A 20,102-nucleotide genomic window follows, 5' to 3' on the forward strand; every position below is an offset into this window, starting at 1 on the left:
AACATTAAAGTCCTGAAAAATAAGGCTATAGCAAAATAGTTAAAGGTTCATTTTTTTCAGCAAAGTTAGGAAAGCTATGTACACTAAGAAGTACACTAGATACCAAATATATTTTCAACTGAAGCACTGACTCTTCAACTAGCCCTCAACAGAAACACCTCTAGTTTACTTCATTACCTCATAATTTGTTAGAGAATCGAGTCTTCATTCTATCTGAATACCGTACACCAGAAAACAAACTTCTCAAATTATATGTCCTAATAGGTCTATAAGGCTTTCTCTGTTGTCTTCTAGGTTGTTTTTTACCATTCTTCTTACTTCGTGCAACGCTGGAAGATGTCTGCACATGTTGCTTAGGAGAAGAGCTTGCTATAGCTCGTGACTGCTCTTCAGTTCCTGCTAACAGAACTGAGGAGTTTGACAGCGTATGAGCTGGTTTCTTCGCCTTCTTTAACCTACTAACATTAGGGGTTTTTTTCTTAATATGCATCCTAACAAAAGTGCTCCTGGACTGATATTTGTGACGCAAAAAAACAGAGTATTTTGGAATATACTTTTTAATTATATCACTCAGTTTGCTCTGAATCCAAATCAACCGTTTTTCTGAAGCAATTCTGGTATTTTGCTGGGGAATAACTGATCTACAACCATTTTTGGGGAAATCTGGCTTATTATTAGTTGATACCTTTCTTCTCTGATTTTTGCTTTTACTTTTCAAAAACTTTTTTCTAAATGATTTCAGTGAAGTTTTGGCAACATCACAACTTGAAAAAGTTGACTGGAAATTACTTTCTTTCGAAATTTCATTAGAACTAAAAATCTTGGATTTTTCTGGAAACACAGAAGATTCACTGGCCTCCTGACGTGACTTTAGTTCATGTCCTACTGACATTGTCATAAAAGGTACTGAAGCAGAGCTTTGTACATAAGGATCATTATCTTCTGCATTAGAATTTAAGTGGCTAACATGCATTTCAACACAATTATTCCTGTCAGACCCTGGTACTTCTATGTTCAGAGGAGGATCAATTACAATTTTCTTATTCAATGGGTCATAACAATTAAAGGAACTCTGGTTAAATTTGTACTGTATGTTAATATCCCAATTATTTCTATTACAGTGCCTCCTTTTAGAGAAGCTGTTGGACTCACCTTTCTTCAACTTAATATTTGAAGAAAGAATATAAATTAAGGTATTTGCTTGCAAAGGCTTCAAAACACTAATACATGATTCAGGAAATTCGTTTTTTTTTACTTTCTCTCTTGTTTTCCCGTTGCTTTGTAAAAGTAAACACTTCCTTACTGGAGAGTCTTTCTCTTGTCCACTAATTCTTCTTTTTGTCCCTGGTTGACTTGTGAGATTGGTTTGAGTTCCATGGCTAACTTTTATAGCCTGGCCTTGAGAGGCCACTTGCCATGTTTGTTCATGATTCCTCTCTGTTGAAGGATAATGATTGGGTTTATCCAAAGCCACTGAAAAGTCATCAATATCTGAAATACCACCCACATTATCATCACAATCTGAGAGAACTTGAATTGATGTGGTGTCCTGATTGAGGTCAGTCCACGTCATCTTTTTTTCTTCATTCAAAATATTTTTTTTAATTTTTCTCATCTCACAGTCGCTAACAAAGTAACAGTAGACACGATCTTTCTTAAATTCCTTCCCAAGACCACTCATTTGCACATCATCTTCTTTCATTATCTGAGACCGCATTTTCCCCGCAAATGAAGGAGGGACGGGAGGCAAGTCTTCAGGAAGTAGTTCATGAAGATCATCTTCTATGACCTCCTTTGCTTTTTCCAAGTTCCTTATAGAATCAACCATGGGAACAGAGTCTGAATGGGAATTATTATGGTTTGTTTCTCTCTGGTCAAAAGACATCTTCTTAAATAGGTTGATCTTATTAACAGCTTCTTGAGGCCAGTCCTTGCCAGACTGGAGAGAAGGATCACGTTGAAAATTCACCCCAGAACCACAAGGTTCACAGCTCATACTTTCTAGATCAGTATGTTTTACCGTCAAAAGATTTTCTTGATCAGTCATTTGATGGATCACCAATCCAGGAGATGCATTACAATCCATTGCAGAAACACCAGATTCACAGCTTTTATCTTTTAGGCCAATATTTTCTACATCTTTCCAAAGGCTGACTCCTTTGTCAACCTTCTGCTGTTGCTGAGTTACTGGCTGAGAAGTCTCCTCCCATTCAAAGTTTCTTTTAGGACCACTAGATTGACAGCTCTTATCTTTGGGGTCACTATATTTTGCCTTTTTTTTTTCAGATTCTTGCGACTGGTAGGTCATGGACTGATGAGAGGAATCAATTTGAAAACTCAGTTCAGAAACATAAGGCTCACAGCTTGTCTCTTCCAGAATAATATAGTCTTGCTTCTGCTTTACTACTTTGAAGACCTTTTTGGAATGGTTTGCCACCGATTGAGAAGAGGCTTCACAAACATATCTTCGTTCAGAATCACACGAGTCACAGTTCTCATCTAGGTCAAAACTTTCGGCATTTATATAGTTGATTTCTTTGACAGTCCTTTGAGGTGAATCAATCACTGGCTGAAAAGGGACATCAGAATCTGAAACCATTTCACAGTCGTTATCACTTGCTGTCAGGTCCACAAACAGCATCTTATCTGTTTCTCTGTCTGACTCTTCAAGTTCGTTTATCACTATTTGAAGAGGAACATCAGAATCACACATTATCTCAGAATCCCTAGGTTCGCTAACCTCTTCTTCCATGCCAAGATACTTTTCCATCTGAAGATTTATTTCTTTGCAAACCACTTGAGGTTGGTCAACTCCTAACTGAAGATGAATACCAGAATCACATTTTATTTCAGAAACACGAAGTTCACAGTTCTTATTTTCTAGGTCATTCTGATCCTCCTCTTGCAAGTTTATTTCTTTGACTGCCATAGCAGAATGACCAGCTACAAAGTCAACATCAGAATCATAACTTACTTCAAAATCACCTAGTTTGTATCTCTTATCTTCCAGGTAAATATGGTCTCCCTCCCAAAGACCTATTTCTTTAACAGCTTTTCTTTGAAGCTGGCCAGTCACTGACTGAAGAGGATATTCGGACACAAAATTTATCTTAGGATCACAAGGATCATTGCTTTTATCTTCCAAATCGGCTTGCCGCTCTTCCAAATCACGGTGTGGTTCAACCAATGATTGGAGAAGTGGAGTTGAAACAAAAATGATTTCAGAATCACTCTGTTCACAGCTCTTGGCACTCAGACAAACAGGTCCCTCCCTCAGAAGGTTCATTTCTGTAACAGCTTCCTGAACTTCATCAGCCACAGATTGAAGCGGTTCATCAGCAACAAAATTTATTTTTGAATCACTAGGTTTGACAACCTTATCTTCCAAGTCAACAGGCTCCTTCAGAAGTTTTACCTCCTTAACAACTTCAGTTTGGCCAGCCACTGACTGAAAACAGACATCAGAGTCAGATACAATTTCAAAATGCTTAGGTTCATCTCTCTTATCTTCCATGTCAACCTCATCCCTCCAAGGGCTTATTTCTTTAACAGTTTGTATAAGCTGGCTGGCCACTGATTGAAGGGGGTCATCAGAATTAAAATTGATTTCAGAACCACAGGATTGATTGTGCTTACCTTCTAGTTCAGTATGCTTTTGCTCCAAAATAGTTATCTGAGGATGATCAACTACTGACTGATCCGTGAGATCAGAATTCAAACTCATTGCAAAACTCATTGCATCTTGCCTGTTCTTATCTTTCAAGTACACATGATTCTCATTCTTGAGGTTTATTCGTTTAACAGCCACTTTAGGTTGACTGGACACAGATGGACGAGAAACATCAGAATTATGTATTAATTTAGAATCATTAGGTTCATCAACCTTATTCTTCAGGCTCATATCCTCTTCTTTCTGCACGTTTGTTTCTTCAACCACTTCCTGAAGTTGTTCGGTCAACGGGTGAAGAGGGTCAGCAGAATCAAAATCTATTTTACCATCACTAGATTCATTGTTTGTATCTTCCAAATAAACATGTTTTTCTTTCAAAAGGGCTAGCTGAGGTTGGTCAATGACTAAATGAAGAAGGTTATTAGTATTCAATTTCTTTTCAAAGCCTCTGGGTCCAGTACTTTCATCTTCTGGGTCAACATGGTCCTCCTTCAAAACAGTTGTTTGAGGTTTATAATTCATTGACTGAAGAGGGACATCAGAGTCCAAAATTACTTCAGAACTACTATCTTTATCACTCTTGTTCTCTAGAACAACATGTTCTTCTTTCTGAACACTTATTTCTTTAACAGTTATTTGAGGTTCAGTCATTGAAAAGTCAGAATCTAAACTTGTTTCAGAGCCCCTGTATTCAGCACTTTGACCTTCTAACTTAGCATGCTTTTCTTTTTGAAGCCCTAGCTCTTTCACAACCAGCTCCGGTTTGTGAGTCACTGACTGAAGAGGGATATCAGTATCCAAGCTTGTTTCAGAAACTGTTAACTCATTACTCTTATCTGTTAAATTTACATTTTCTTCTTTTCGATTCATTTCTTTAATAGCTATGGAAAGATGACCAGTCACTAAATGAAAAGTATTACCAGATTTCAAACTGCTTTCAGAAACAACAGGTACGTTATCCTTATTTTCTAAGTGTGTATTCTCCCCTTTCTGAAGGTTTCTTTCTTTAATAGGATCTTCAGAATGTCCAGTCATTGAACGAAAAATATCATAATCAAAAATTTCAGAATCACTAGATTCATTTTCCCTATTTTTTAAGTGTACGCACTCTTCTTTTTGAGGATTTAGGTATTTAACAGCTTCTTTTGGCTGCTTAATCACTGAATGAAAAGTGAAAAGTGTATCATCTTTCTCTCCTAAGTGTGTACACACTTCTTTCTGAATGAATGTTTCTTTAACCACTACTTCAGGTTGATAAGTCCCTGAATGAAGAGGCACATCAGAATCAAAAGTTATTTCAGAAACACAAGATTCACTAGTCTTATTTTCCAGATCAATAGGATCCTCCTCATAAACGGTTACTTGAGATTGGTCAACTACTGAGTGAAGAGGACTATCAGAATAAAAAGTTATTTCAGAACTAATTGATTCAAAGCGCTCATCTTCCAGGTTAACATGCTTCTTACTTATTTCTTCAGCATCCAGCTCAGGATTCTCAGAAACTGACATAAAAGAAGAATCTGAGTCAAAAGTGGACTCAAAACTGGAACATCCATAGCTCTTAACTTCCATGTCAACATTTAATGCTTTCAGATTTACTTCACCACAAGCGCCTATAGGGTGAGAATCAAAACTGAGATCAGAAATGCTAGACTTAATACTCTTATTCTCCAGGTCAATAGCTACTTCCTGAGCGTTTACCTCTTTAACTGCTACTTGGGATTGGGCAGGCACTAACTGAGGATTTGTTTTCATCAGATGAAACTTTATCTCAGGACCATGAAATTCACAGTTCATATCCACAAGGCCATACTTTTCTTTCCGAAGACTGATATTTTCAACATCCTTCTGAGGTCCATCAGACACGGTCTCAAGAGAGATATCACAATCAAGATATGCTTTAGCACTATTGGGTTTATAATTCCTGTCTTTTAGAGGGACAAGCCTATCCTTCAGGTTTCTTTCACTGACAGCCATGTGAGGATGGTCGAAGACTGACTGAAGAGAAACGTCACAATCAAAACTTGTTTCAGAACAACTCGATCCATAGTTCTTATCAACCAAGCTAATGTGAACCTTCTTCTGAAGCTTTGTTTCTGCGACAGTCACTGGGAATTGGCCAGGCATTGACTGGAGAGAGAAAACAGAATCAGCACTCATTTCAGAGCTACTAGATCCATAGTTCCTATCAACCAAGCCAACAAGCGCCCCCTTAGGAAGGTTTACTTCTTTCTCAGGCTGTTGGGGGCAGTCATCAGTTGACTGAAGTGGGGCATCACAATCAAAATTCATCTCAGAATCACTGGATTCATAGCTTTCATCAACCAGCCTAATATGCATTGCCTTCTGAACACTTCCATCTTTCACTTGAGTTCTGCTGGTAGTCAACTGAAGGGAGTCATCACAATCAGAGCTTATTTCAGAAATATAAGATGTATTATTCTTATATTGCAAATCAGTATGTACTTCCTTTGACAGGTTTATTTCTTCAACAGTCACTTTGGATTGGTCCATCAGAGAATAAAAAGAGGAACTGCCATCAAAACTTACTTGAGAATCTCTTGATTCACATTTCTTATCTTCTTGGTCAGTTTGCTCCCCTTTCCAAAGGTCTGGCTCAGCCTCTTCACAGTGATCAGATGCTGACTGAAGACAGCCACCAGCAAACTTCATTTCAGAACTCACTACAATCTTCTGTTCCAAAAAGGCTGACTTGTTAAAAACCAAATGCTTTCCTTCCTGGTTATGATCCATATTAGGAACAAATTTCTCATGGTCCTCTGGAATGTCATCTTCAAAGATTGCTTTATTAGAAGGCCTGTCAGTTTTACTCAGGTTGACTACTGGATTTACTGCAAATTTAGAAAGAGATTGCAATTTTAAAGAGTTTTCAGTACCCAAAAATTCATGGACTTTAAAGCCAGTTGACAAAGCTTTAGTCTGAGAATTAACATCTTCCTGTAAGTTCAACTTATCTGAATTTATACATAAAGATTTTCTGTTTAACTCTTTAGGTTTCTGAAATGGAACTGAAGAAGTTTCTGGATGAGATGGTAGCATAGGGTTTCTAGAGACCTTGTTTGGCTGTTTAAGGTATTTGTCAGCTTTGTTTGGGTCACATTCATTAACTGAATCCAAATGGACTCCAGGTGATAAACCAGTAGTAGTGTCAGTTGTAACTGGTCTTTCATGAGAACTTTCAGGTAAACAACTAACAGCAGCATTAGAAATCACTGATGAACATATTACACTTTGTCTATTATTTGTACTGTGACCAATACCAACTGGATTAAACTCTTTCATACTGCTTCCAATTTTATGAATGAACTCCAAGGGATGCTGCTCTCCTTTCTCCAGTTTTTGAATAACTGATGGTCGATTTGAAACACTATGTATGTATCCCCGAGGCCTAGAATACAACTTTTCAATGGGTTCAGATGCTTCGGTAGATATCTCTTCTCTGACTCTAGCAGCATCCTCAGTCTTTATTTCAGGACTAAAATCATCATTAGGAACCACTTCTGAAGGTGACACAGTAGTCATATGAAGTCTCTCATTTTGCATTGATCTAAAAAATAAGAGGAAAAGATTCCGTTAAAATATTTTAACACCTGTTTAAGATTTTTCAATGCATAGTAAATGCTATGTTCTTTCTACCCTGGGCCAGATTCCTAGAACAAAGAGTTTCAAAATAAATTAATTTTGTAACATTTGGCTAAAGACAGAAAGGAAGGTAGAATCATAAAATCAAACAAGTTGGAAATCCCAAAGGATCCTATGAAACCAGCATCACCCTGATACTATACCAAACAAAGATATCACACACAAAAAAAAAAATTACAGGTAAGTATCACTTATGTATTGATACATAGACACAAAAATGCTCAACAAAATATTAGCAAATCAAATCCAACAATTGATTAAATGGATCATACACCATGATCAAGTGGGATTTACCCCAAGGATGTAAGGATTTTTCAATATCTGCAGAATCAATCACTGTGGTACACCACATTAACAAACTGAAGAATAAAAACCATATGATCATCTCAATAGATGCAGAAAAAGCTTTTGACAAAATTCAACATCTATTTATGATTTCAAAAAAACTCTCCAGCAAGTGGGCATAAAGGGAACATATCTCAACAAAATAGGCTATATATGACAAATCCACAGGTAACATCATACTCAACAGTGAAAAGTCTACAGCATTTCCTCTAAGACAAGACAAGGATGAACAAGACTAGGATGCCCACTCTCACCATTTTTACTGAACAGTTTTAGAAGTCTTAGTCACAGAAACTAGAGAAGAAAAAGGAACAAAAGGAATCCAAAATGGAAAGGAAGAAGTAAAACTGTCATTGCTTGCAGATGACATGATACTATACATAGAAAATCTTAAAGATACCACCAAAAAAAATTAGCACTCATTAATGAATTGATAAAGTTGCAGGATACAAAATTAATATACAGAAATCTACTGCATACACTAACAACAAACTATCAGATAAATTAAAGCAACAATCCCATCTACCACCACATCAAAAAAGAATGAAATACCTAGGAATACACTTACCTAAGAAAACAAGAGATCTGTGCTCAGAAAACTGTAAGACACTGATGAAAGAAATTGACAGAGGTACAAACAGATGGAAAGATACACTGTGTTCCTCGAAGAATCAATGCTCTTAAAATGAACATACTACCCAATGCAATCTACAGAGTCACTGCAATCCCTATCTAAACACCAAAGATTTTCTTCACAGAACTAGAACAAAAAATTTTTAACGTTGTACGGAAACACAAAAGACCCTCAACAGCCAAAACAATATTGAGAAAGAAGAACAGAGGTAGAGGAATCATGCTTCCTGACTTCAGGCTACAGTGATCTAAACAGTATGGTACTAGCACAAAAATAGATCAATGAAACAGAACAGTGTTCAGAAATAAACCTACACACTTAGGCTCAATCTATGACAAGTAGAAGTCACTCAGTTGTGTCTGCCTCTTTGGGACCCCATCGACTGTTGTCTGCCAGGTTCCTCTGTCCATGGAATTCTCCAGGGAAGAATACTAGAGTGGGTTGCCATTCCCTTCTCCAGAGGATCTTCCCAACACAGGGATCGAACCTGCACTGCAGGCAGATTCTTTACCATCTGAGCTACCAGGGAAGCCCAAATCTATGACAAAAGAGGCAAGATTATACAATGGAGAAAAGACAGTCTCTTTAATAAGTGATGCTTGGAAAACTGAATAGCTAGCTACATGAAAAAGAACGCAATTAAAACTTTCTCTTAACACCATATACAAAAATATACTCAAAATGGATTAAAACCCTAAATGTAAGACCAGATACTATAAAACTCCTAGAAGAAAACATAGGCAAAACACTAACATAAATCACAGCAATATTTTTTTTGGATCTATCTCATAGAACAATGGAAATAAAAGCAAAAATTAACAACCAGGACCTAATTAAACTTTAAAGCTTTTGCACAACAAAGGATATCATCAACAAAATAAAAAGACATCAAGCATACCCAAATTTAGAAAACATCCTACAAAATAACTGGCCAGTACTCTTCTAAAAAGTGTCAAGGTCTTAAAAGCAGAGACAGACTAAGGAGAAACTCAAGATTACGGGAAAGTACAGAAATGTGACAATTCAATGCACTGAGTGGTCCTGGATGGAATGTTGGTCCCAAAAAAAGGACATTAGTAAACACAACTGACAAAATCTGAATCAGTTCTATAAATAGTATGGTATCACGGTGATTTCATGGATTTGATCACTGTACTGTGGTTATTTTATTTTTATTCTTTATTTTTGGCTGCACTGGGTCTTCCTGGCTAGTGTGCAGCCTTTCTCTAGTTTCGGGGAACAGGGCTACTCCTCCTTGAGGGGCACGGGCTTCTCATTGTGCTGGCTTCTCTTGTGGTAGAGCACAGATTCTAGACCCGCGGGCTTCAGTAGTTGCAGCTCATGGGCTCTAGAGGGCGGGCTCAGCAGTTGTGGCACCCAGGATTAGTTGCTCCATGGCATGCGGAATCTTCCAGGACCAAGGATCAAACCCGTGACCCTTGCACTGGCAGGCAGATTCCTATCCACTGTATCACTAGGGAAGTCCACTGTGGTAATTTTAGATTTAACATTTGGGGAAGCTAGGTGAACGTTACACAAGAATTCCTTGTACCAGTTTTGCAATTAAATTTTTTAAGTCTGAAATTATTCTAAAATGCAAAGTTAAAAAATAAAAAATATTTTAATGTCCATAAACTTCAGCCCAAAACTTCACAGTCCAGAAGTCTACTCCACAGATAGAATTGCATGTACAAATATGTTTGTTGAAGCATTGTTTATACACACTATAAACTGGTAATTTATACTGACCTCAAGGTAGGTTAATTTCATCTTTCCAGCAGCTAAGAAAACAAATATTTTTTCCTAACTTTTCCCCATCATAACTTTTTCATCATTTGCTAAGTTTTAGGTAGGTGACTTGCAAAGTCTGAAAGAAGTTTATCCTTTATTCTGCTGCTAGGACTAAAGTCAACTAATACTGTACAGGTGTGCTAATGATATGTGTTGCTTTATCTTATACAGCTGTAGCAGCAAACTCATCAGAGTACATAATCTGATTTTCTACCAAAGTTCTTCTTCAACATAGGACATTAACTTTTTAAAATGTTACCAAAACATTTCTTTTTATTAAAACAATCAAAATATATTAATAAAAGAGTAAGCTATCAAGATACTGACAAATTATAAAAATAATCAATTCTATTTTACAGAGTAGCATAGAGTTAGCAAATAGTTTCATTAATGTGGAATTAATTTTTACCTTGACTATCCTTACTTGGCTACTATTACCAACTTGTGGTTACTAATCTTGTTAAAGTTATGTTTGTTCCCACCTTTTTACCCTACTTAGTCCTGTGACATCCTTGATGATACATAATTATTTACTGGCCTGACTTTTCCTTAGAAAAAGCATAGTGTAGTCCATATCTTTTAGAGTGAGATTTTTTTTTACTTAACCTAGGAAAAATTTTTAAACAACTGCAAAGATAAGTTACTAGATAAAGGTTCACTTTATATTTCCTGATTCAAAGATTCACTTTAGGAAATATTAGGATGTTAACACAAACATCTACTGTAATATGTAACTAGGTACTAATATTCCCTAGAGAAGGGCATGGCAACCCTCTCCAGTATTCTTGCCTGGAGAATCCCACGGACAGAGGAGGCTGGTGGGGCCACAGTTCACAGGGTCACACAGAGTGGGACACAAGTGAGGCAACTTAGCACACATGAATATACTAATATTATTTCACTAAATTACTCTACCTGCTTTCTTGATAATGACATGGGCGGTGCTGCACTACATCCTGCAAGAAACGTTCCATCAAACCAGCAGCACCCATCCATTGTCTTTTCTGTGTAATCAAGGATCTGTGATGGTCACTGGATAGATGCTAGGAAGTAAAAAGAAAATGAATATTTCTAAATATTCTAATGGGTAAACATACTGATGGGTAATACTCATTAGTAGTGAGAGCATCACAATATAGATTCATCATACTCCTGGTAAAAGTACAAATTGATATACCCTTTGTATAAAGCAATTCTAAAATACGCATCTGAAAACCATTTAAGGGGAGCGCAAATCAATGCAGAATATTAGAAGACATGGAGCTCACTTCTCCCCATGAACATATCAAAAACACATCTACATGTGAAACAATTCTCACTGAAAACTAACTGGAAATGAGTAAAAGGACTCCTGCACAACCATGGCTGTAAGAAAGATACACAGGAAGGGCAGGAAGGGTACGAAGAGAAGAAAAACAAGCAAGTGGTGTGTACCTGTGCTCAGGGGAGGGGATTCAAAGGCAAAGGGAGACCAGTCTCTCTAACGGAAGGGTAAATGACCCACACAACCATTCTGCTTTTCACTTTTAGTACAGCATTCAATAAATTACATGTTACCCAATCATTATAAAATAGGCTTTGCATTAAATGATTTTGCCCAACTGTAGGCTGATGTAAGTATTCCAAGTAATTTTAGGGTAGGCTAGGTAAGCTGTGATGTTCAGTAGGTTAGGTGTATTAATGCATTATCAACATAAGAGACTTTCAAATTATGATCAGGATGTAATCTCACCCTTCTGCTATTCCTGTCCCTCTAACCTAGAAATTCTGCCCCCCAAGATATAAGCCTGATCCCCACATTTCATTCAAATCTCAGCTCAAATGTCACTTCTGTAACCTCACCTGGCCACTCTACCTAAAATCGCACCTTCTTCCCTATTTTATTTTCCTCATATCATTTATCACAATCTGACACACTGTGTACTAAATTTATGTGACTACTTATTTTCTGTCTTGGTGCATCAAACTGTAAGTTTCATGAATAAAAGAAACTGATTTTGTTCATAGCCCCATCCCTACAAGCCACATCTCCTCATTAGTAAATTCTCAATATGGTCTGTTAAATGAATTTGACTGTGTAAAAGAAGTTATGAGTAGGTCCCTTGTGGTATAACCATAGTAATAGGATCTTCTCACCTGTTCCAGGTTATTGTAGAATACACAACAAAAACTGCAATATCCTGATCTGTTCTGCATGTTGAAAAACCAGTCAGATGGCTATTGTCCTTGAATACTCAAACTGGAAGAAAAGAAAAATGACAAAAACACAATAATTCCTTACTACCATGAGGAAGATAGCTGTGATAACACCATAGAACAGAAATTCATTCTTGAGTCCTACTCACTAGTATTTCTAATAATTATGAGAATAGAAAAGGCTACCATATGCTACTGAACCAATCAGTGAGCCTGCAATTAACTGAGACCTTTCTATCTTCTTTCTTTTAAATTGAGGAATATTTGATGCACAATATAAGTTTCAGGTGTAACAACATAGCACAATTCACAATTTTTAAAGGCTATATTCCATTCATAGTTATTATAAAATATTGGCTATATTCTGTGTGTTGTACTACATATCCACGTAGCTTTTTTATATTATGTATCTATTTTAACATAATTCTTCTACCTCTTCATTCTCTGGATTTATCTTGCCGCTCTTTTCTTCCCTTTCCACCCTGGTAACCACTAGTCTCTTCTCTGTATCTGCTAGTCTGTTTCTTTTCTGCTATATTCACTAGTTCATTTTTTAGATTCCTCATACATGTGGATATATATGATATCATACAGTATTTGTCTTTCACTGAGACCTATGCAGCTTCTAAAAGAATAGTGTGTTGCCAATATTTGAAGCCTAGATGACTACATTTTTACTGATCTCCTGGTAAGTTGTTAAGAATTATCGGCAAGTGGTCCAGTATTGAGCACAGTACTCAATTAATAAAGACAAATTACTATTCCTAAATTGTTACTATAGTATACTTACTATACTCTAATGAAGCTCATTAATTTTTCCATCATGTTTCTACACAAAATCCCAGATCATGTGAACACTCAGTGTCATATATAACATCTTATTCTCTATCATGAGAGTAAAGATACCACATTTATTTTCTGCTTAATCCACAAAGAGGAAGATTTTAAAGTAATTTATCCAACGAAGTTGCTAAAACACAAAACAGCAACCAATATAGCCTCTGAAGCAAAAGATATTTCTCTTCTGACAATTACATAAACCAAACATGAAGATTTTTTTCCAACTAGTGGAAATCCAGCAAAAATTTCTCTTAATGAGAAACAATAAGAGACAAAGGAATAATTTATTTGTTAAACAGGAACAGTTTATTTATTAAACAAATAAAGAACAGTTTCCAAGTTTCAACCCTCAAGCCCAAAACTATAATCCTTCAACACTTCATAATATAGTGATTTCCAAGCCAGGCTGAATATAAAAATCATCCTCCAAAATTCTAATTTAGTAAATCTGAGAATAGAGTCTAGAATTTAGAATTTTTAAAATTACCTTACATACTCACTTATACAAAATGTGACAAATTTAAGTAATAAATCCAATACAATGTAGCTTTTTGCAGTTTTGTGAAAGTGAAAATAGGATTTTTAACAAATAATTTCATTAAGATTTTAATTCTAATTATTTTAAACACTCTTAACTGTCAAAAAATATGAAGAGAATGATCCTGTAATATTGAGTATTTCTGATAAGATTGTCTGCAACAGAAAAAGTTTATTCACTAAAATCAGTGTTCAAACATTGAAATCACAACCTCAAAACCAATGAGAATAACAAAGCTTCATTAAATCAAAATTCTATCATAACATTCACTTACCCATTACTTTTTATTATGAGAAACTTTGATAGTGTCTGACTTCTCACTTATAAGGAAAATAAATCGATTAAATCAGCCTCTGAAATAAAGAATATTAAAGAAATTATTTACTTAAAATTTGATCTTTTTTCCTTTAATTTACTTATTAACCTGAAGCAACAAAATGAAAGAAATTTTAAGTTGCATTCACAGATATGCAATTTTCAGGCTGAGATGACTCTAGTTTAAACCTAAACTCTGAAAATAGTTAAATAAACTTTTTAGTGCTTTATTTAAAATATAATCAAAACATTCATTGAACAAAAGGCAAAATGAAAGTATGAGTCTACCATCTCATACACATGCGCGCAAAATTTAATTTTTTTTAATCTTTAACCTTATGGTAACTCCCAAGGCATTATTACCTGCCATTTCCATCATCTCTAGTGCCATGTATATGCCACAATGAAACAGACCTACAATAAACCAAAAGCACCCACTGGCATTTTTAAAAATTCACATGCTAGGACCCCAAAAACATGGAACCAAAATCCCCTGGTAGGAAGCAGGCACATGCATATTACACAAATTTAAAACGTTCCAAATGATTCTGATACAGGTTGAACCAATAACATGTCATTTTTCATGTAGTAACAAAATCCTTAAAGGTATCATTTCCTTGGGGCCTGGGATAACATTAAATGACCAAATGGCTCTTTTTATACAAACTCTGAATTCTATTGGTACCTGGTTTTTTTATAAAGTAACAAATCATTTACCTTGAGCAGAAAAGATCAGATATTTCATCAGCTATATTTAGTCCTGGCAAACATCTATAAATCAAAATAAAACCGTTTAACAAAAAAAAAAAGATAAGCCCTCTAAGTGTCTACCGTTAACCAAATAAACACCCTCAAGTCACAATTTAAATTTGAAAAGTGACACAATTATGTTTCCAATAACCGAAGAAAAAGAATTAACTTTTGAACACAAAGCACTTTACATACTATGACTCACTGAATCCCACATGACCTCTTAAGATGTTCTGGAACAGAGCAACTCTGATGGTTCACTGAACCCACCGTCAAATACTTCAGATCTCTGGGTTCTGGGAACTGTAGCTGTGAGAACGCAAGGCACACCTGTGCCTCTGGTAGGGTTAAGAACAAAGAGGCCATCAAACCCAAAATGAACTTCATGAGAAATTTCTCGAAGAAATATTTATGTGAATTTTAAGTTTGGGTCTTGTACTAACCACGCCAACACTTAGCTCTTGTGTTAGTTTTAGTTTTAAAAATATACTGTCAATTCACTATCAGCTATCTATATCAATTGACAATTCAGCCAAATTATCGATTTTTATTCCTCCACATTGTCATGAGCTAAGTGTTGACTCCCCCCGGCCCCTTATCCAGATTCACTGGTTAGCAAAAAATTCCAACACTTGGACTCAACACCTGACACCACTGTCTGATCAAGAAATAAGCATTTAGCTCCTACCCTGGGCAAAGGTCCATGCTAGGAGCATGAAGGGATAGAAAGAAATATAAGACAAGCTTTCTTGCTCTCAATAAGTTTAAATGGAACTGGGAAATAAACATAAAAATATGAGGTGGTATTTGAGAAATGTATAGGTACAAATAATACGTGCAAATGGGTTTAGTTGCAAAATTCAGCTTTAGCTGTAGGAACCAGGATGTCACAGTGGATATGGTTTTATAACTGGACATTGGGAACCACAAAGAATTTGCTGACACAATTTGTCAGGAAAAGATATTCCAAGTATCACAGAGGTAAAAGTACAAAAGCAAGAAAGCACGAGGTGCCTTTGGAGATGGTAAGTTGACAAGTTCAGGGGAGCTACATTGTCACTTAAGAATTTAAGTGGCATTAGAGCAAGAAAAGTAGACTGAAGTTTGACATAATAGGATTTAAAAGCAGACCAAAGATTTAGACCAGGGATCCCCAAACTCTGGGATCTAATGCCTGATGATTTGAGGTGGAGTTGATGCAATAAAAAAAGAAAGAAATCAGTGCACAATAAATGCAGTGTGCTTGAATCATCCCCAAACCATCTCCCTCACCCCCTTCTTTGTCTGTGGAAAAACTGTCTTCCACGAAACCTGTCCCGGGTGCCAAAAAGTTTGGGGACCCCTGATTTAGACCATATCTTTAGTCAGCGTATAAATTTTTTGAAAAGCAGTGTATTCAGAGAGTGCTTTAAGAAAATTCTAGAACAGTTCTTCCCTACTCAAAGATGTTTTTCACATGATTAGGAATATAGCTTTAAACTATTCAGCACCATTTCCTAGAATACTGAAGAATTAGTTAATACCCAAAACATTTAAGTTCAAAGAGTCAGTATCCCTTAGAGATAAGACTTAGTCCCATTTATGCTTATAAATTAGGAAAACACACATTAACTTTTTTAAGAAATGACTTTTATTAATTTTATTACGAAATTTATTGACTTACTTTATTATGAAAGTAAAACAAAATTATAGCACAATTATAAAAATTAAGAAATAAAGAGCATAGGAATCAGCCATAATCCCACTACCCACCATTCACATTTGCCATATATTCTTGTTCTAAACATGTTTTTACAAAAATGGAATGATATTACCCATTCTATTTTATAGTTTCCTCTCTCTTAACCATATATGATGAATACCTCTATATGATATATATATAATTCCAAAACAGAATATTTAAAGACTACATATTTCATTTTATCAGTGTAAGATAAAAGTCCACTTGCCTAACAAGAAAAGACCCAGCAGTTGGTGAGTTAACTTTTAAAAATTAGTCAATAAGATGATTTGTAAAATGCATACACATATAACCTTAATATTTTATCCAACTTAAAACATACAAATTAATGCATGTTTGATTTAAGGTCAAGATGGGCTTTTTTGCTTCATTGAGGTCTTTTTGTGGACAAGTCATCTTGAGTTCCGAGTCTTATTTTTTTTCATATTTTCATAAACAATCTGATTTACCCTCAAGGAGTTTCCAAAACCAAGTCCCCCTAAAACAGAGTTCCTCAGATGACTTTTATAATTAACCTCTCTATCCAAAACTTTATTCCCTTTCTTATCCCACCCCTGCTCCCTTTAGGATTGAGGAGTATCAAAGAAAAGAGGGGTACTGACACCAAGCAGGACCCTGAGGGGCCCTCCCAGGTGCAAAAGCCCCTCCATGTCTCCGATTTCTTGTTTGTAGAAAAAGGCTTTAGTCTCCTAGACCTTCCCTGAGTTCCAAAAAACAGAGGGAAGTGAGAATGCAGAAACAAAGGAAAAGCAGTTAGTCAAGAAAAGTAAGTATAGCTTAAACACTATTTCAGTGATAAAACAATCATAGGGTATATGTATATATATATAACAATCTGAAGCATAACTTCCAGCATTTTTTTTTTTTTTTGCAGAAACTAAGACCCCTCCCACACCGAGGCCAGGGATAGGTGTAGCTGACTACATGCTGAAAGTAGGTAGACCCGACTGGCTGGAACCAGAACGTTAATGATTAAGAGTTCTGAGCCATCACCCAAATATCTCACCACGAACCAATCAGAAAAAAGTCCATCAACCCTCATCCCAAACATTGTCCTTAAAAGACACTTCCTGAAAGTTATCTGGGAGTTCGGTTCTTTTGAACACGAATTGCCTTTTTTCCTTGCTTGGCACCCTGCAAATAAATGCTGTACTTTCCTTTACAACCTGGTGTCAGTAGACTGGCTTTGCTGTGCAGCAGGCGAGCAGACCCAAGTTCGGTTCGGTAACATTTCCATTTTGGTTCCTCTAAAACAGAATAAGAACTTAAAGACATTTTCAAAACCGAAAGCAGTATTACGATTAATGCCTAAGATTTTCCCAAACCTTTTACAGTTGTGATACCCAATTAAGTACTTTTGCAACAGCCTTTTTTGAGGCCAAAGCATTTATTTTTCATTAAAATAACAATGCTATAAAAAAAATGACAGTGCTTACACTCTTTTTTCATTGGTTTATGTAACATTTAAAATTGCAAAAACCAATCTGGGGCAGCAAACAGAGATCTCTGAAGTGCTTGAGAGAACTTCAGCAGAATTGACTCAAAATAGAAATAAAGTTGTGCTTTTTTTTTTCCCCAGAACTATTTCTTGCATATCTGAGATCTGTACCTACTGCAGAGGTAGATAAATACATTGCTGAAATGGCTTGAGTTAGAAGCATATGAGTTTCTCAAGCTGTGACACTGAGTAAGAACTAAACCCAGAATCCCTGTGAGAAATATTTTTCAATTGCCTGACAACAGAGACATCAGCTCAGTAGCAAACAAGGAAAGACTGGGACTTTTTCTGATGGTCCAGTGGTTAAGACTCTGCGTTCTCAATGCAGGAGGCACAGGTTTGATCCCTGGTAACGAAAGTAAGATCCTACATGCCCTACAGAGGGACCAAAATAAATAAATTAAAAAGTGAAAGTGAATGTCTCACCGACTCTTTTCGACCGCGTGGACCATAGAGTCCATGGAATTCTCCAGGCCAGAATACTGGAGTGGGTAACCTTTCCCTTCTCCAGAGGATCTTCCCAACCCAGGGATCAAACCCAGGTCTCCAGCAAGGCATTTGGATTCTTTACCAGCTGAGCCACAAGGGAAGTCCAAGAATACTGGAGTGGGTAGCCTATCCCTTCTCCAGGGAATTTTCCAGATCCAAGAATTGAACCGGGGTCTCCTGCATCGTGGGTGGATTCTTTACCAACTAAGGTATTAAGGGCATTTGGTCTACTGAATAAGAAAATCTAAAATATTTTTCTAGCAATAGGAAAACAATAGGGAAGCAATCACAAAATAATAACCAAATGATATTAAAAGGCCATCTTAATTCAGGATACCCTTCTTTATAACATTATTAATTAATTTTCAATTTCCCACTTTTTTGCATTATCTACCTTATAGAGTATTACCTCTGATGACAAGAATTATCCTGGATACCTTCACTCAGTCTTAATAAATAACTTTCAGTGAACACTTAATCAAATATGTTCCAGGCACTAAATCAACAGTTTCACATGCATTATTGCATCTGAATATCAAACACCCTTAACAGGTTGGTGTTCCAATAACTCCCATATTACAAATCAGGAAGTTCAGAGAGAAGCACTATCTTATTCCAGTCACTCACCAATAACCAGTGTAGCTCCGAATTGGGTCTTGGTCAATCTGAGCAGTTTATGCTCTTAATCTGTGAACTTCTTTCAAAGGCTTTCTCTCTGTATTTTCAGGAATGCTAACTGATTGTTTTAATATTACGTGAAAATGTGTAATTAAGAATCCAATGTGCTACAAAAAACAAGGTCATATAGACCAAAGAAAAGAGTAAAACTATTGTTAACCTTAATTGCATCATTGTGCCCATTCTTTTTTCTTTTTTCATTTTTTTTCCCTTCCCATTCAGAAATGAGTGCTGACAGTACCTTGGATTAGTGATTTCCAAATTTAATTAGCATGGCACACGAGAAGCAATACATTTTATATCATAACCCAGTATATGTAAACACACATGTACACACCACACACACGTTAGAACAGCTTCACAAAACAATACCTTCATTACATATAATGAGCTCTGGTATTTCTATGTTATCTTATTTTGGCTTATGAAATTAATTTAGTAGTTATGATCCACTAAATTAATTTCCCAATTCACTAAAGCTGCCATTTTAAAAATCATTGTCTCAAGTGATTAACCAAAGCAAACAATATTTTATAGAAAATGACTGGTACTCTGAATTCAGTTTATTTCCATCCAACATCTTGGCCACTGCAGTGACATTAAGCTTTTTAATAGTTTCTCTGCTAAGGTTAGTCACTGGTCAAGATCAAAGAAGAAAATTTTTGCTGTTCAGGCTTTGGGTCCAAATCAGAGCAATTTGGGAAGGCAGTAAAAAGATGTTTACACATTAATATAGGAAAAGTCTTTCTTGTATTAAAAAACAGATAATATTAGCAACCCATTTATGTAGCATGAATACATGTTTTGTGTCTCAAACAGTTAATAGTTACTCTCTCCTGAGGATAAGGGTTTTATAGCTTTTTTCAACGTTTTTCCCTCCCTGATAGTACATAATTCCTGAAAAAAAAAAAGGAGACAAAATGTCCATTTGAGGGGGCAAAAAAAAAGTGTTTT

The 20,102-nt window shown here is 36.0% G+C and overlaps 1 protein-coding gene across 1 annotated transcript; it reads right to left on the minus strand.

Annotated features, from left to right (window-relative positions):
* Positions 1-160: 160 nt before the first annotated feature.
* On the minus strand, positions 161-12,299 carry ZDBF2 (zinc finger DBF-type containing 2). Its single transcript, XM_088842117.1, is given in 4 exon segments — positions 161-4,973; positions 5,091-7,238; positions 11,019-11,146; positions 12,240-12,299. Coding segments are annotated over 4 exon segments (7,149 nt in total).
* Between the last annotated feature and the right edge of the window lie 7,803 nt (positions 12,300-20,102).

Source organism: Moschus berezovskii, chromosome 2 (genome assembly GCF_049115385.1).
Source record: "Moschus berezovskii isolate FMDL1 chromosome 2, NW_MosBer_1.0, whole genome shotgun sequence".
Classification (NCBI taxonomy): Eukaryota; Metazoa; Chordata; class Mammalia; order Artiodactyla; family Moschidae; genus Moschus; species Moschus berezovskii.